This window comes from Abramis brama (assembly GCF_963993115.1).
Source record: "Abramis brama genome assembly, chromosome: 25".
NCBI lineage: Eukaryota > Metazoa > Chordata > Actinopteri > Cypriniformes > Leuciscidae > Abramis > Abramis brama.
The window spans coordinates 13,028,838-13,045,626 of NC_139987.1; the positions used below are offsets into that span (position 1 = coordinate 13,028,838).

At 36.2% G+C, this 16,789-nt stretch overlaps 2 protein-coding genes across 3 annotated transcripts; one reads left to right on the forward strand and one right to left on the reverse strand.

Annotated features, from left to right (window-relative positions):
• Positions 1–4,800: 4,800 nt before the first annotated feature.
• Positions 4,801–11,775, forward strand: slc46a3 (solute carrier family 46 member 3). Of its 2 annotated transcripts, none has more exons than XM_084104762.1 (7): positions 4,801–4,908; positions 7,275–7,470; positions 8,693–9,352; positions 10,267–10,513; positions 10,604–10,687; positions 10,902–11,058; positions 11,319–11,775. In XM_084104762.1, the coding sequence occupies exons 1-7, from the start codon at positions 4,826–4,828 to the stop codon at positions 11,416–11,418; spliced, it is 1,527 nt and encodes a 508-aa protein (XP_083960888.1). In that variant the 5' UTR covers positions 4,801–4,825; the 3' UTR covers positions 11,419–11,775. The 2 variants fall into 2 exon arrangements, with proteins under 2 accessions (XP_083960888.1, XP_083960889.1); XM_084104763.1 differs by lacking the exon at positions 4,801–4,908 and adding an exon at positions 6,788–6,985.
• On the reverse strand, positions 11,640–15,974 carry stoml3b (stomatin (EPB72)-like 3b). The gene is made up of 7 exons (XM_084104764.1): positions 15,839–15,974; positions 14,530–14,633; positions 14,027–14,099; positions 13,674–13,756; positions 12,478–12,681; positions 12,266–12,400; positions 11,640–12,117 (listed from the first exon to the last, which is right to left on the reverse strand). The coding sequence occupies exons 1-7, from the start codon at positions 15,891–15,893 to the stop codon at positions 11,929–11,931; spliced, it is 843 nt and encodes a 280-aa protein (XP_083960890.1). The 5' UTR covers positions 15,894–15,974; the 3' UTR covers positions 11,640–11,928.
• Positions 15,975–16,789: the final 815 nt, after the last annotated feature.

Sequence of the window (16,789 nt, forward strand, 5' to 3'; positions counted from 1 at the left end):
GACATTCAAGAAACTTTAATATCAAAAATAAAACAAATACAAAACGAAAGTAAAGGACAGCAGCCCCTCACGGACGACTGCTGTCACATCAAATAAAACATAAACATCAAATAAAATCCAGGCCTGGCCTCTCTCGATCTCCACTGTCGTCCCTCCTCCTCATGCTTCCGCTCCTCTGTGAGAGATACGAGACCGGTGCGTCACTATGGAACGCCGTTGGGGACAATACTTATTATATGCAACGCGTGAAATTTGGACGCATTAACACGCACAGTTTGTACGCGTAAATACGAAGTATATGTTCGGGTGTCGCGTCAAACCGCACAACAGCCAATAGCGTTGCTCTATTTAGGATTTAATTTGCATTTGTGATGCGATGGCACGTTGCTGTATACATAAACATCAGACGACATTTCTTTCCGTGAGGGATGATGTGCTGTTAGGTAAGCAAATACCTATGCAAACGTCACACGTAACATTTGTTCGTGAATGAGATCGTAATTTTACGTTGGCATGTACATAGGCAAGCGTAAAACTTTAGAGTAAATGATGCATTTATACGTTGGCTGTGATGTCACTGCTGTGTCATGCTGTGGCATCTCATCCCGTTTGTACTCATGCAGGTTTTTTGTCTCCGGTAACGTGGAAAAGTGGATTGCTCTCTACGATGGCTCTTAGAAATTTTTTATTAAACTGTCAAAGAACTTTTACAGACTGCATTCAGTTTGCATCCTCTTATAACAGGCTATATACACATGTACAGTGCTTAATTTGTAAAGTGGGAGGTCCCGGAGCGCAGATCCGGCGACTCAAAACGGGGGTTGGAGGTAACGGAACAAAACAAACAAAAAAAAAAATAAAAAAAATTAAAATTACACTGCCTACGTAGCTTCTCTGCAGGGACAGCGCCAGATAATTTTTAACGCATGTGCTGAGTGGGTGCTAGATTTGACGGAGAGCCGCGCAAAACTTGGCCACTAAATATTTAATATTCAGTTATGTTAATGATCACAATTAAAGTTTTATTTTTATTAAATTGAACAAGGGCAACTTTCAGCATTCAATCAAATAGGCCTATTCTAAAAGATGTAGGCTATTATTAATAATAATGTTATTTCAACACAATATCTCGTTATTTCGAAATAATATGTGTGCGTGCATCTGTAAATCCGGTGATGCGTGTATTGATTTTTATTAATAAACAAGTGTTTTCTCTAAAAGTGTCGAGTCGGCTGCAAAGATGAAGTTGACGATCGCCATCTCCGTGTGAACGCGCTTATAGAGAGAAATGCACATAAATAAGACTAATGGATTACATAATCAGAGAGTAGCCTAGCCTTTTTCTTTTTTCGTTTTGAATTATTTCGTTTAAAGACATTTCAAGCTTTGTGTATTTGATGTATTTGTCATGTCTGTGTGAGGCATACACTGAGTTTCGTTAAGTTAGGGTGTGCTCTAGTTCACGTGCAATGGAAGTGAGCGCGCGGGCGCCTCCGTTATATTTGTTTCGTAGGCCTATACAGGCAATTGGTTGATGAAAAATTGATTAAAATTAAGATACAATTTATACAAAACGAAATTCACTTTAAAGAAAGGCTTTCTACAAAACAACTTCAACTTCAGCGTTCAAAATCATGTCTGACCCGCTCCATGTCTCATATTGCGCATCCTATCTTACCGTGCTGTTCATTTTTCATAAACCAACATAAATGGAAAAAAAAATAACATTATAATATTTTAACAAATATGAAACTAAATGCGCTTTTTTAATGGCTAAAACAGTATAGTAGGCCTACATACTTTGTATTTGTACAAATTTCTGCACATTAATTTAATTCTGAATTTTGCACACACAAGTTGAAAGGCATTTGTTCAAATCAAGTTCACGGATAATTGTGCGTGCATTTATTAATCATTATGATACTAAAATCCTAACAAATAGGCTATGCTATGTACAAAAATCAGAAAAGCCCAAATCAGAAAAACAAATCAAATGAGCCCAGAATATGAACGCAATTACACGTTAAGCATTTTCCTCCCATAGAAACCCATTATAAGAACGCTTAATGTGGCTTAATGCAGATTAGAATGTCCCTTATTATGTCGAAATAACGAGATATTATGTCGATACTAGGCTACTGTGTCCACCGTGGTCTCCTTTTTGATCAGCGGAAACGATTTTTGCTTGTTTGGGATCTGACTGTCCAGCGTATTTGAAAAAGTTAAGCAAACTTTCCTGTCTTTTTGACATTTTTCCCCTGCGTGAAACGATCGAGGCTAACAGCAATCTCAACTCGTACAACAAGCGCGCAAGTCATGTGTCACAAACATTGAACACTACACAAACAGTATTTATTTATTTATTTTTCATTTAGGCAATTAATTTTAGTGACACAGTAGGTGCCGGATCCAATAAAAAAAGGTGCCGGATCCAATGTCGGAGGTGACGGAACATGTTCCGGCGTGTTCAGGCTCAAATTAAGCCCTGTGTATAACATATGTTAACATATATACAACATACAACACTGGATACGGCCATAGGGTTTAATAATTAGTGAGGTCCAGGGTGGGGTGTCAATAATTATACATAATAGTGCCAATAAATGCCATAAATCATTCAACTTTAATAAATACAATGAATAATAAAGTTAGCAAAGGCTAAATACTAAATACTGTGGCTATTGTTTTTTCAAAATGACTGGAGTAATCTCCGAGTGGGCCAGCATCAATCTGGTATGAGAGACTCTGGAATGCTCCTTGAAGTCGGGATGTCAGTTTGACTGGAAATAATTAATACACATATACTGTAGGCCTATGTATACTGTATATGTCAGATAAAAATAATCTAATAACAACAATATATTGTAACAATCACAAATTTAACAATTATATTATAACAATAAGGCAAATACAAAAGCAGAAAACAAAGCACCAGTAGCCTATGACAATTTACAAATCTTTATTCAACATTTAAACACAGACACAATCATACGACACATAAACATTACAGAATCACTACAGCAGGCGGACCACGTAAACTGTGGGGCAGCCAGTCCAAGTCCAAGTGTAAATAGCAACAGTTGTGGATTCAGTAGACATTTAGATGCTATTTACTTATAAATAGTGACAGATAACGTTACTATTTGCTCATCAGTATTGTTGTGCATTAAACATCCTGCAATTTAACTGACAGTAGATTATTAGATTTATAAAACAATATTAAAATCATGGCAACTTATTGAGATATTAAAGACTAGAGCCACCCCTAACCTTACCCTAAATGTAACTTTTATGAATTAAAATGAATTTTAAGTCAAATAAAAAGTCATTTTTATTGAAAACAATTTTGCGTTTAATAACTGTAAAGTTATTAAAAAAAAGCGCTGTCAGTGGGAATAGAACCCCGGTCTCCCTTTACACGTTTCGCCACAGAAACCGCTGACTAAAGAGGTGACTTTTTCCACATATAGGGTAGACTGGCCTAGTGTAATTAGTTCTGCCAACAAGTAGGCTATTTGCAGTGGTCCAAATAGACACCTCGAATGCATTAACCAGAGGGGAAATAGGCTATGGTCGTTGGATCACAGAGACCACTCACTTTTCCTACAGGACAAATTCCTTTAACGTTACAAAAGAATATAATGTTAATTCATGCAGTCATTGAATGTATTTAATCATTGACTCTAAATTATCACCAGTTTAACTAAAACAGAAAAATTTGTATGTCGCACATCAAATAAGACTCAGAAATATTACACGTTCAAAAATGTCATGTTTACACGACGAAAACGTTCGTATAGAAACACGTAACAAAAAATACACGGCCAAAAATGTTGCGTTAAGGCGATACAAACGATCGTGTCTTTAAATAACATGACAAAAAACTTCGCGTTTAGACGTACAAAACGTTCGCGTTTACACGGACCAAAAAGACGCGTACAAACTGTGCGTGTTAATGCGTCCAAATTTCACGCGTTGCATATAATAGGTATTGTCCCCAAAGGCGTTCCATACGTCACGCAGGTGTACGTCGCTCATCATTAATGACGCCACCGTCCTCACGCCACTCTCTCACGGCCCTCGGCCTCGTCCTGCTCGCCACATGATGAGGTGTTCAGTTTTATTTCGATTTTAGAAAATTCAGCATGTGATTGCTCTCCTCACAAATCATCTGTTTCTTGTTTTTCACTGGCATGTGTTGAGAACTAGTGCATTTTTGAGCCTATATTCAGTACGAGTAAAATATTTACTGTTCAAATCAGATAGGCCTAGCCTACTCTTTACTCAAGTGCTTTACTCAAGAGTCATTGCTACTTTTATTTAAGTATTTTATTTAGGTAGGCTATTGCTTCTTTATTTAAAGGGTCATGAAACCCTAAACCAAATTTTCTGAGATTTTAACAGAGGTATGTGTGTTGAACACCATTGAAGACAATGTTAGCATCTGTTAGATTTAATAGTAGGGGGAAAATGGTTAAATTTTAGTTTTTTTCCGCTATTTTCGTCTTCCGGGTTTAAAATCTTCATCGTGGCCACGTCACAGGCAGTGACGTGGCAGAGCGTACTTTGATGACTCATCGGTGTCTCATAATTATTCATGTACTGAGTTTTCTTATCCAATGAGAAGACACTTCTCTTAATTATTCATGACACCACGTGGAACTTTCCAGTGGCAGACATGTCAAACTGTGATATCGCGTAGTAGATGAGAGAGACAGTAATGGGACGCGCGTTTGTTTTCGTGGTGCAAAAGTCTCAGTTGGTTGGCCATCAACAACGGACACATCTAAACTATGTGTGTGTGTAGCAACCATTCAACTGGAGAATGGTGGACTTCGACCTTGTACACCAATGCAGGTTTCGTCTTGCGAGTGATGCGGTCCCGAGGACTTTTCTATCGCTTCAGAGGTGTGTGTGTGTGTGTGTGTGTAAAATGTAACCCTGACCGTTTTACATGCCTTTTGTTTAATAAGCACTCATTATTAAAATGTAGATATTTAGATAATACCTCAATTGTATGGAACGTATGCTTAATTTGTGAAAATTTCTATGTCACTGTCCATCTTTATTATGTGGGTTCAGAGGGCGCGTAGATCGAGGCTATGTAACGTTATGGAACGTTTTTTATTTATTTTTTGTTAAGCGGAAAATTTATTACTTTCAAATATAGGCATTTATAGTGTGTATACAAACAAATATATATTTTAGAATGACATAATTATACATATACATTTACATTTATATGTTTTAAATACAATTATGATTACTGTAGTAGGCTAATATAGCAGGGCATTCGGTTACTTTTGAAAGGACAAACATAAGGTGTCAGTGTATTTCATTAGACTTTAACTTTGCCAGCTATAAAAAAAATAATCTAGCATTTCCTCACATTTTACCACTGATTTTTAGTGACAGTCGATATGAATGGGCCACTGGCACTCCCCTGCCCCACACCCACTCCTTTCTTCTCACAGCCACCACGCCCATTTAAGTTGCATTTTTCAAAAAGATTGTGAGCTAGACTTGAGCTGAAAGAGGAGGGTTTCATGACCCTTTAAGTATGGTGTATATTATTTAGGCTACACCTATGTAAAATTGGATTTGCAAAAGTTTAGAATTTAAGTTGGTTGATTTTTTTATTCATTTAATGGTTGTGGAGATATTTTTGGGTGTGGCTCATATGTACTAATTGGCCTTTATTTTGTGAATTCAGGAAACAAATTTCTGGGCGTTGGTTTCAAGGTGAACACATTAACAGTGTGTGATATAGCCTATAGTTTTTAAATATATAAATATACATTTATTATAAATTTTCTTATAATTCCCATTCATTTATTTTTTAAACATTTTCTTCCGAAATGTTCTTAAATGTTTTTATATGTTTTCTTAGCTACATTTTCTTGCAAATTTTCTGATGAGAGGTTGGTCTTTAATGCTTTAGTCTCACATGTCTATTGATATAGTTTTAATATCATACATTTAAGGCAATTGTTAGGGTTGTTTTTGTATATATTTTGTATTATATTAGTAACTTTTTATATAGAGCCGGGCCTGGGTGCAAGTGTTCTTGATTGGTAGGCTATCGGATGAATTCCGCACGCATGTTTATGGCTCTAGCATTGCTCAGTCAGTGCGCATCCTCACATTATATATTGGCGACTACACCATCAATTTTATCCAGAATGGCCTTTTTTGATTATAAAGGTTAGAATGTAATGGTCTCTACATTCCATTTGAGGCGTTTTCTGTCACCATTTGACATTTTCCCTCCAAAACGATGATATAATATAGGCCTACACACACTGTTTCGTGACTGTCAATTGACTTGAATAAGAGACACGCTATTTGTCGGTTGCTGAAAACGGTTATGAAACGTTCCATTATCCCGGGTTAAAATGTTTGAATAAAACGACGATAACCCGAGGTTAAGCGAAGTCTTAAAAGCACTAAAACGTGTGTGTGTAAACGTATTTGCATTAATTCTAAAACTGCAAACAAACTTAAACTAACTTCACTTATTTTTCTGATGTTTTAGCTCACTAAAAAGCGTGCGTGAGATGTTTCTTTAAAATAAATGCCACTTGTTTTTTGTTTGTTTTATTTGTTGTTTGCATCTAATGCAAAGACATTCTAACATTTTTAAACGTGACTGAAATGGCCAAATGCATCTTATATATAAGATATAATCTTATATACCATCTCTCTTATTGGTTTCCACTCCTCCCTTCTTTCTGCTACACAAACACACATACGTGCTCTGAGGGTGTGTGTTCCTTTGAGGATTTGTAGACTTGACAAACAAACGTAAGGAGTGGAAGTCTTTGTCTTACAGGTTTTAAAGTCCCAAATGAATAATAAGATCAGTGAATAACATGATATGATGGGATCTTTCTGTTCGCTGTGCACTCCGACTTTTCAAGTGGATTTGAAGGCAAAGGCAAACATGCTTTAAATATGGAAATATTTCTCCCATTATAATTTACAGGTAAGAATCACCAGCTCTATCTATCTACTCTTTAAAAAATAAAGGTTCCAAAAGGATGTTTTTGCAGTGATGCCATAGAATAACTATTTTTGATTCCATTTTGAGTTTTCTATGGATGTTAAAGGTTGTTCTCCATTGATGTCAATAACAAAGCAGGCTGTCTGTCTATCACTTTAACCAAGAGACTTTTATTATTCACAATAGATGATTGAACTCATTTTTTGTCATTAATTTAGTCACTGTTTTATGTCTTCTCAAACATCTCTCCTGTTCCTTTTCCCTGATATAGAGCAGGAAGTGGGATGGGTCGTGTGTCCCTGATCGAGCCGGCCGTTGGCATGTATGCGTTTGCCATGTTTATGATCTACCCTCTGCTCCAGCAGTATGTGTACCGTAGGCTGTGGTTTGAGCTGAGCGGAACAATCTACCCTGCAGAGAGTCTGTCTCACTGCTCAAACAACCACAGCTATGTCACCATTCACCAGGTGAGCGGTCACAGCCGTCACAGAGACATGATTCTTTTCATGATTCAATTATGGCCACTTCTGAATTCTCTTTTTAATCTCTTAATCTTCTCTTCTTTTAATGGTTTGTATCTATGTTAATGCATTTATCACATGTTCAGTGAAGATCTGAGTCTAATGGTAATGATATTTTTTAGTTTTTGGCAACACAGGTTAGTCTACCAAATAGTCTATAACTTGTAAATGTATAAAAATGAATGAATATTCATATGCTTGATATGCCAAGCTACTTTATGGAAAAGTTGTTGGAAAATTTATCTAAAATGCTTTGTGTTATGGCAATGACAGCTGTAAGGATGGCAATTCTTTGTTTTTTATTTACTTGCATATTGATTTAATACCTGTTGTAAAATTATAGATATTATTTTTTACGTTTCTAGAAAAGATGCATAAATTGTTCATATAGGGGAAATTAAAATATCTGGGTATAATGAAGCTAGAATAAAATAAAGGATAAATATTAGGTGAAAAACTTAAACTAAATGAAAATGAGAAATGTTGACTAACTGAAATAATCTTACGGAGAAATAATCGAAACTAAAACTGAAATAAATCCTAAATATTTATATTTAAAAAAAATTAAATAAATAAAAAGACAAAAGCACATAACAAAATCACTAACACTTAATATAAAATAAAAACTTTAATAGTACATAAATAATACTTAAAAAAAAAAAAAAAAACTCTGGTCCAAGCCCAAAATTTTAACCTTCAATATTTAAAAACAAATCATGTTTTGAAGAGTCACTTGAAGAGTCACAATGAACAATTTAATGCTAATTTAATATATATATTTTTTTAAAAACTAGAAAAAATTAAATACTTAAATTCAGAGAAAGACCTTTGATACAAAATTCAGACACTAAACTGTTTGCTGCGTCACCTGTAAAGTTTACATTGATGTTCATCTCAATAAAGGAGTTCTAGAGAACCGGTTATATTAGGTAAAGTCGAGCTCATGTTGTGTGTGTGTGAGAAAATTCCCTTTCAATTCACAAGCCTTTGTTATGGATCTGCTTGTCATATGATACATTTGAAATACCATTATCCTATTTCTAGTTCACTTTCACTCCCTACTTCTCTTTCTAACTAACTAGTCAATCAACTAAGCTTTACAGGCATATCTAGGCAGAATTTGTGGGTGATAAACATTTGAACCTCCAGTTTTTCTCTCCTCTCTCAGGCAGTGCAGAAGGAGACGTCTCTTTTCCTCCTCAAGAGTGAACTGTGCTTCCTCATTCCCAGTCTCATATCCGCGCTGCTCCTGGTCTCGTACAGCGACTACTGCGGGCGTAAAGTTGCCATCGTTCCTCCACTGGTGGGCGACACTCTGTTTTCCCTGAGCTACGTTTTGGTCAGTAGATTCACCTTCAGCCTCAATTACCTGCTAGCTGCCTCCTTCCTAACAGGCCTGATGGGCGGACCCACCACTCTGATCGGCGGATGTTTCGCCTATGTGGCCGATCTCTGCGGAGAAGATCCAGAAGGACAGAAGACTGTCCGAATGGCTCGACTGGACATGATTTTAGGGGTTTTGTCTGGCTTAGCTTCTCTATGTACTGGATTCTACATTGAAGCAGCTGGCTTCACTTGGCCCTTCCTCACCGCTGCATTTATGCATCTGGTAAACCTCCTCTATGTGCTGGTGTTCTTGAAGGAGTCCCTGGTTCTTCCGAATCCCATTCTGTCTACGTCCAGCCGCTCAGCTTCAGAAGCCCCTCGGCTGCGACAGTCTCAGGCTCTTACCGCCCGTCTGCAGGGCGTCTACCTGCTCTTTGCGGCCTCCAAACGGAGAAGGAACGTTGTGCTGTTGCTCATGCTTGCTGCTTTTGCCTTTTTCAGGGTGATTATGATAATTCTGACCTTTTTCACAAGCTCCATCAGTTGGAGGTACATCATAAGTAAGGGTGAAGTGTGTACGCTTTGTGCCTCTACACTGTAAAAAGATTATGTGATCAATAAGTTATGACAACATATGTTTTTACATTGCTTTAACTCAACAAAATAAGTTAAGCAATTTTCATCTTTTTATATAGATTATAAAAGATTCAATTCATTTTTAAGTCAGTTTAATGTAGTTTAAGTTGAAATGACTTATATAGGCAAGTTGATTGTACTTAAAAATTTAAGTCAGCAACTTTTTTCTTCTTTTTTTTCACAGTGTAGTGGCAAAAAAACTGAATTGCAAAAATAATGATCAGGTTATGATGACTATAAGCTGTCATACAATACAATTGACCCGTTTCAGCTTCAGAGTAAAAAAAAAAAAAAAAAAAAAAAAGGGTAATTACACATTTATTTATATTTTTAAGAGAGTGAAATTTATACTTTTATTCAGCAAAAATGCATTACATTAATCAAAAGTGGCAAAGAAATTTATAATCATACAAACAATTTCTATTTCAAATAAATGCTGTTCTTTTGAACTATTTTCAAATCAATTTTCAGCATTGATTATAATAAGAATCATTTCTTGATCAGCATGATTCTGAAGGATCATGTGTCACTGAAGACTACAGTAATGATGCTGAAAATTCAGCTTTACCATCACAGGAATCATTTTCAAATATATTAAAACAGTTATTTTAAAATGTAATAATATTTCATAATATAACTGTGTTACTGTATTTTTGATCAAATCTCTTGATGAGAAACTACTTTCAGAAACATTTTAAAAATTCCAACCCATCCCAAACTTTTGAACAGTAGTGTATATGTAAAAATAAAAGTAATGTACTTTTTGTGTGTCCCTCACAGGTAGCTCTGCAGGGTGGCATGTCCATCTTCATCTTGTATGAACTGAACACTCCTCTGTGCTGGAGTGAGGTGTTTGTGGGTTATGGCTCAGCTATCTCCACTGCTATCTATCTGGTGAGTTTTGCCGGTGTGGCATTACTGTCCCGCTGTGTGCCTGATGCCTACATCATCCTACTGGGGTTGATGTCTGTGGCAGCCGGCCTCATCATGGCAGCGTTTGCAAAGTCTACCTTGCTCATGTTCCTGGGTAAGACTGAGTTTGGACATTGATGGTGTTTCTAATGGATGGATGGACTATTTTCAGGTGAAACAATGGTGAATGTTTTATTCATTGCAGTGCGGCTGCCTTTGCTGCTGTCCATCATGCCGACTCCTGTCCTACGATCCATGATGTCCAAAATAGTGTCTGGATCTGAGCAAGGTAAGAAACTTAATAGTGTGCAACATAATAGAATAACTTTTTTCATCATTAAAAATCATTACAGTATTTTGCACATCATTCCCACATTCCTAGCAAAATAAATCCAGGAGTTGCAAAAAAAAAACAAAAAAAAGTAGGACGTTCCCAATTCACATGAACTCTGAATTATTGATGGCTGTAAGGTTGTTTCTTGTGCCTGTGTGTTTGTGTACAGGTGCCATGTTTGCGTGTATAGCCTTTGTGGAGATGTTGAGTGTTGGCGTTTCATTTACAATGTTCAGCAGCATCTATGCATCTACACTGTCCTGGTTTTCCGGGTTTAGTTTCCTGCTGGCTGCAGGCCTCACTGTCATACCAGCCACCCTGATCTGGTAAGTGTCCCACCGCTATATCCTCCATTATCCTTGTGAAAACATATTTTTATTCAAGAAATGGTTCAGCCAAAAATGTAAACTCTGTTATATATCAAGCTTTCTGAGGCCATAGTGTAACAGAATCTAATGCAAGGCCTTAATTTTTAAGTGCATAGCAAATAATTTCCAATGATGATATTATTATCCGTTTAATTCTATTTAAAATTGTCACAGATTCAATTTTGAAATGTAACTTATACTGTAAATCTTCCCTTTAGTGTTATTCTTTGTCTCCGTCTGGATGTGTATGAAGAATCCATGATAGTGACACAGGATAGCATGGAAGACAACACAGAAATCTTTGAAATTCCACCATGACATGGACACGGAAGTCTTTGACATGACAATAGTGTCCTCTAGTGGAACGTTAGGATATAATTACGTGAATGGAGAGGTTACAACTCTGGGACTAAGAACTCTGATCTGAACGTCTGAAAGACGTTATTGGTTTCTTCTTCTCCTAAATGAATGATTCTTTATGATAAAGAACAGCTTGAAGACTTCCATTTGGAAAAAACGAGTAAAGAAATTCTGTTTTTACTGTAGATTATATTTAATTTCATGCATACTTCTATAAGAATATAAAATTGGCATTTGAAAGTTGCATAACACTTTGATATACTTTATGAAATATGACATTGTATTTTTTTAAATAAAGTCATTTGTAAACCTTAATTTGCGTCACTATTTTCTGGTTATATATATGACATAATTCATACAACATGTAATGAACTGAAATATGTGTAAGACATGACACATAAGAACATAATGTAAAACTTCTTAATAAATGACTAGCAAACATCTGTACACTTTGTGAATATTCAGCGATCATTTCTTAATGAAGTGACTGATGATGTCGATGGGCAGAGGGAAGATGATGGTGGAGTTCTTCTCAGCTGCGATGGTGCTGAGAGTCTGGAGATATCTGAGCTGAAGTCCGGATGGAGACTCAGCGATCACCAGAGACGCCTCCTTCAGAGCCCTGGATGCATTCACCTCTCCCTCTGCTGAAATGACCTGCATTATCACAAAACAGTATTAAGGTGTGGCATCACAGACAGAGCCAATGCACACAGAAATCAAATCATGTCGCCAGGCTTCTTTTTGTTTTTTTACCATTAAAATACATTAGGATACATTAGGAAGGTTTGGCTGTAATGCTCACTTTTGCTCTAGCCTCACGGGCTGCTTCGGCCTCGGCCGCCATAGCTCTCTGCAGCTGCTGTGGTAGTTTAACATCTTTAATCTCCACCCGCTCCACCTTGATACCCCACGAATCTGTGGCCTCATCTAGAGTCGTCTGTAGCAGGGAGAAGAATCGTTGGACAAACTGCAATTATAATTGGGGGCACCATTGTCTCTTTTTATCAAGCACACCTGCATACTGTGGGAGATGCTTTCTCGGTCAGAAAGGACCTCAGCCAGGTTCTTGGTCCCCAGGACGTTCCTCAAGGTGGTCTGGGCCAGTAGGCGGGTGGAGTAATCCGCATTGGACACGTTTGCCACTGAGGCAACAGGGTCACTTACACGGAAGTACACAACGCCATCCACAGATATTGTCACTGAGTCTTTGGTCAATATCTAAATGCAAACAAAAACGAAAATGTGGAAACTTAGAAGGATAAATGTGACCCTGGATCACAAAACCAGTCATAAGGGTCAATTTTTTAAAATAATAAATAAGCTTTCCATTGATGTATGGTTTGTTAGGATATGACAATATTTGGCCGAGATACAACTATTTGAAAATCTGGAATCTGAGGGTGCAAAAAAATCAAAACATTGAGAAAATCGCCTTTAAAGTTGTCCATTTATGTTAGCGATTTTGCTGCATCCACTCACAAAAAGAATTTTCTGATATATTTTTACGGTAGGAAATTTACAAAATATCTTCATGGAACATGATTTTTACTTAATATCCTAATGATTTTTGGCATAAAATAAAAATAGATCATTTTGACCCATAAAATATATTGTTAGCTATTGCCACAAATATACCCGTGCGACTGGTTTTGTGGTCCATGGTCACAAATGCTTAAATAAATACTAAGTGTGAGTCTTAAACTGATACATGTAGGCAACATTTTGTATTAAACATTAGGCTGTACAACAATTGACTGAGTCATGCAGTCATTCAAACTATTGCTCAAAAACACTGATTCATTCAGGAATAAAACAAGGGACATCTTCATTAGTGAGTCAGTCATTCACTTAGGCTGAATTCAAATTTGCATACTGCTATTACAATTTTTCCCATAGTATGGCACAAATAGTAAAAATATTATGCTAATATTCCGAATTCAGCCTTAAACTTTGCATTCAAAAACACAGTTTCATTCAAGGATGAAACATGTGGCTTTTCCTTAAACAATTCATTCGAAACACTGATTCGTTCAGGAGCTAGAAGACATAGCAGTTACTGTATGTCCGCTTTTACTTCGATTGTCCGCTTTTAAACTATCTTTGTTGGTGGAGCTTAAATAGACAAATTAATAGGCAATTTTGTTTGTTAAATGTAAGTTAGGCTACTCAATATTAACTTCTCGTTTATTGCGTATCTATTTTTACTTTACCTCTTGGGGAGGGATGTCAAACGAAATGGTTCTCAGATCCACTTTGACAAAAGAGTCCGTGCAGGGGATAATTAAGAAGATTCCTAAACACAAGTGACATTTTTGAATTATATTTGTTATATGATCTGTGTTATACACATTGATTCATTATTTGTCCTAAACTGACTCCTTGTACAGCAGTTTGAGGTTGTAGGTCATTATTGTTTTAAGAACAAGTTCTGTAAAAGTCCTCAGCTGGTGTAAACAATTGAAATATGTGCATATCACGGGAACGTCCAAGGCAAACATTAAAAGCTGGTGTTAGCATTTGCTTAGCTGAGAGACTAAAGAAGGTCCTTAACATTCTTGTTTACCTGGTCCTTTGGCTTTTCGATCTGTTATCCGCCCCAGTCTAAATATGACAGCACGCTCATACTCTTTCACAATCTATAAAACAGCAACGAAACATAAAGTGGGTTATAAAACATTTGAACAACACGTTCAGGCATCTGCTTCATATTATAATAGAAGACTTATATATCAGGAAAGTGTTTAGTAATCTTATTTTATAAGATTAATTATTAAAATTATAGTATAAATAGGTGAAATACCGATACGAGGTGAAATACCGATACGAGTTGAAATTTTGAAATGTGAAATTTTATTTAATACATTAATTTTATTATTTGAGAAGAAAAAAGAAGCTGTATGATACAAGAGTCATGAAACCAGTACAAAACCAGCCAAGAATCAAGTGTCAATGACAGTGACACTAAACCTCAAACCTCCTTAAACAACACTGGTTCCAGAGAGCCTAGTAATAGTAATAAATACTTTTCAAGATCATCTGTTTTCTTTGTTATATTGTGGTTCATACCTTAATGCTTATGAAAACGCTGATTGGAAATATTAAGATGCTGAAAAATGCAGAGATAATCACAAGGATCCACCCACAGCAACCCAAACCTCCATTATTTTCACCTGCAACAACAGAAAACTGTCATTATCACAAACAGCACATGACTAACATGAAGTTAAATAAGAAGTCAAATTCAAAGTGTAGCAGTTAAAATGAGCATTTTATTTAGATGGTTTTGTTTGCGGAGGTGCTAGCAACTTATCCATGACACTCAAACCGTGAACCACATCTTTTCTTTTACCCTTAACCCTGAGTAAAAGCACTTTACACCAATACATTCATTATCGGAGCCTCACTGGATCAAAAGTAGCTGTGTCACCAGGGAGACCCTCATCATCATAAATCGATTCTTGGTGGCCCTTTATGAGTGGGTGAACATTGGCTTACAAACCCTTATCACATATGTAAATGTAAGTGTGATGGATAAGGCTACACTAATTTTTCCACACACTCTACACACCCAGCAATTTGCAACCAAGGCCATGTTTTATGCGGTCTATCATACTAATTTAAGAGAAAAATGAACATGCTTGTGTACATTTTCACATTTGACTTATTAAGTTCACATGCAGTGTTAACAGTAATGACTCACTGTACTGACTATTGTATAATACAGTCAAGAGTCATAGACTATTTTGTGTCGAAATGCTTAGAGCAATCTATTCACTTAAAAGAAGAAATCATGAAACTATAATACACTCTCAAATACACTTTCTCCACTCTTAATCTGATGTGATTATTCAAATCAGAATAATGGGCCAACTCCAAAACCTCAAAATGCTGAAAGGTTCTCTGACTGTCACCTTCTCTTTTTCACCTATATTGAGAATCATTTAAATAGTCCTGCGGTTACTATACTGTTAGCTTCCCTATATTGTGACACACTTTTTGTGTGTAATACCATTAACCTTTCTTGTCAGTTCCTGGTAATTATATCTAAACAATATCTGACTAGGAATACTAAAACTACAACTAAGTACAACAGTACATTGTAATGTATATTTCTTTCTTTCTCTTCCCTCATGCAGGAACAATTGTGAACCGGTGTGGAAAATTGACTGCTTTGCAAATCAAACACTAATGCAAATGATATAAACCTAACAGATGATAGTTAAGGAACACTAACTCAGTTAACAGTAAACCACACTAAAGTGCTGTAGTAGTTTTAGTTAAGATGGTTACTATATTACTGTATAATATTCTCAGCATGTTAGATGTTAACAAGTCTACAGTTCAAGGACAGAAAAAAACAGAGAGATCATCTTACTGATTAGATTCTGCTTGCTCTGGGCACCTCGCTCCATCTCAGACTCCATTTCCATGCGGTTGTGTTGCTACACAGTGTGTGTAGAAGACAGCACTGGCTTTGTGGCTAACTGAGAGATGTATTTGTACTGCTAGCACTTCCCATTACGGGTGTGGCCTTGCTTGCAATGCAATTAGAAAATCATTTACAGACCCTAATGGTCTTATGGCACCACTCACTATGTTATCTAGCTGATGTTTTTAATGAAGGTTATTGTGATTTCTCTAAAACACATCCGTTCGTTTTAGCCAGTGTGCTTCCCCCTATAAACGTTTGAATGCACTTTCCAACTGTTTAAAAAAATAAAATAAAAAATTCTTTACTTGTCTTGTAGCAAAACCAATAAACCATATCAGCAAATTATGAAACAGCCTGGTTGGTAAATCAGTGTAAGAATTTATTGCTGTTAAACTATGGGGCTTTAATGCAGATCATTTGAATGCGTTTATAACTATATTGACTATATTAGTCTTGTGAGGATTTCCATTCATTGTTTACACGGAGGAACTTAGTCATGAGTATTGCATAAATCCAAGTGAAAAGGGAACGAAAGGTCAAGTGGAAACTAGTAATGAAAAGTCTCACATGATTATGACGTGGAAAAGAGTAATGTGTGATAAGTATGGGTTGGGTAAATCAATGTAAAAATAATCTGTAATATTTAATATCAGTTCTCTGAATAAGTTCACAAGCAAAGATCTCAATATTTACCTAGCCAAGTTTTCTCTAACATTCAAAAAGGAGAAATCAGTAATACAATGCAAACTTCCTTACAACACATTATTGGTGGTAAATTAATATAACTTTTCTGAATAAATAATAGTATGTTTTTAGTAACTAAACACCGACTGCTTAACTTTCATGTATAATAAATCTATACATGAATGCAGAACCGAATCTATCTGAAATTGG

Bases quoted from the DNA above. Each gene is read 5' to 3' on its own strand.
- slc46a3 (XM_084104762.1), top strand. From the start codon at position 4,826: ATGGTGGACTTCGACCTTGTACACCAATGCAGGTTTCGTCTTGCGAGT. The intron at 10,514-10,603 runs GTAAGACTGAGT...TATTCATTGCAG, and splicing joins TACCTTGCTCATGTTCCTGG to TGCGGCTGCCTTTGCTGCTG. The intron at 10,688-10,901 runs GTAAGAAACTTA...GTTTGTGTACAG, and splicing joins AGTGTCTGGATCTGAGCAAG to GTGCCATGTTTGCGTGTATA.
- stoml3b (XM_084104764.1), bottom strand. From the start codon at position 15,893: ATGGAAATGGAGTCTGAGATGGAGCGAGGTGCCCAGAGCAAGCAGAAT. The intron at 14,100-14,529 runs GTATGAACCACA...GCTGTTTTATAG, and splicing joins GCGTTTTCATAAGCATTAAG to ATTGTGAAAGAGTATGAGCG. The intron at 13,757-14,026 runs GTAAACAAGAAT...ACTTGTGTTTAG, and splicing joins TCGAAAAGCCAAAGGACCAG to GAATCTTCTTAATTATCCCC.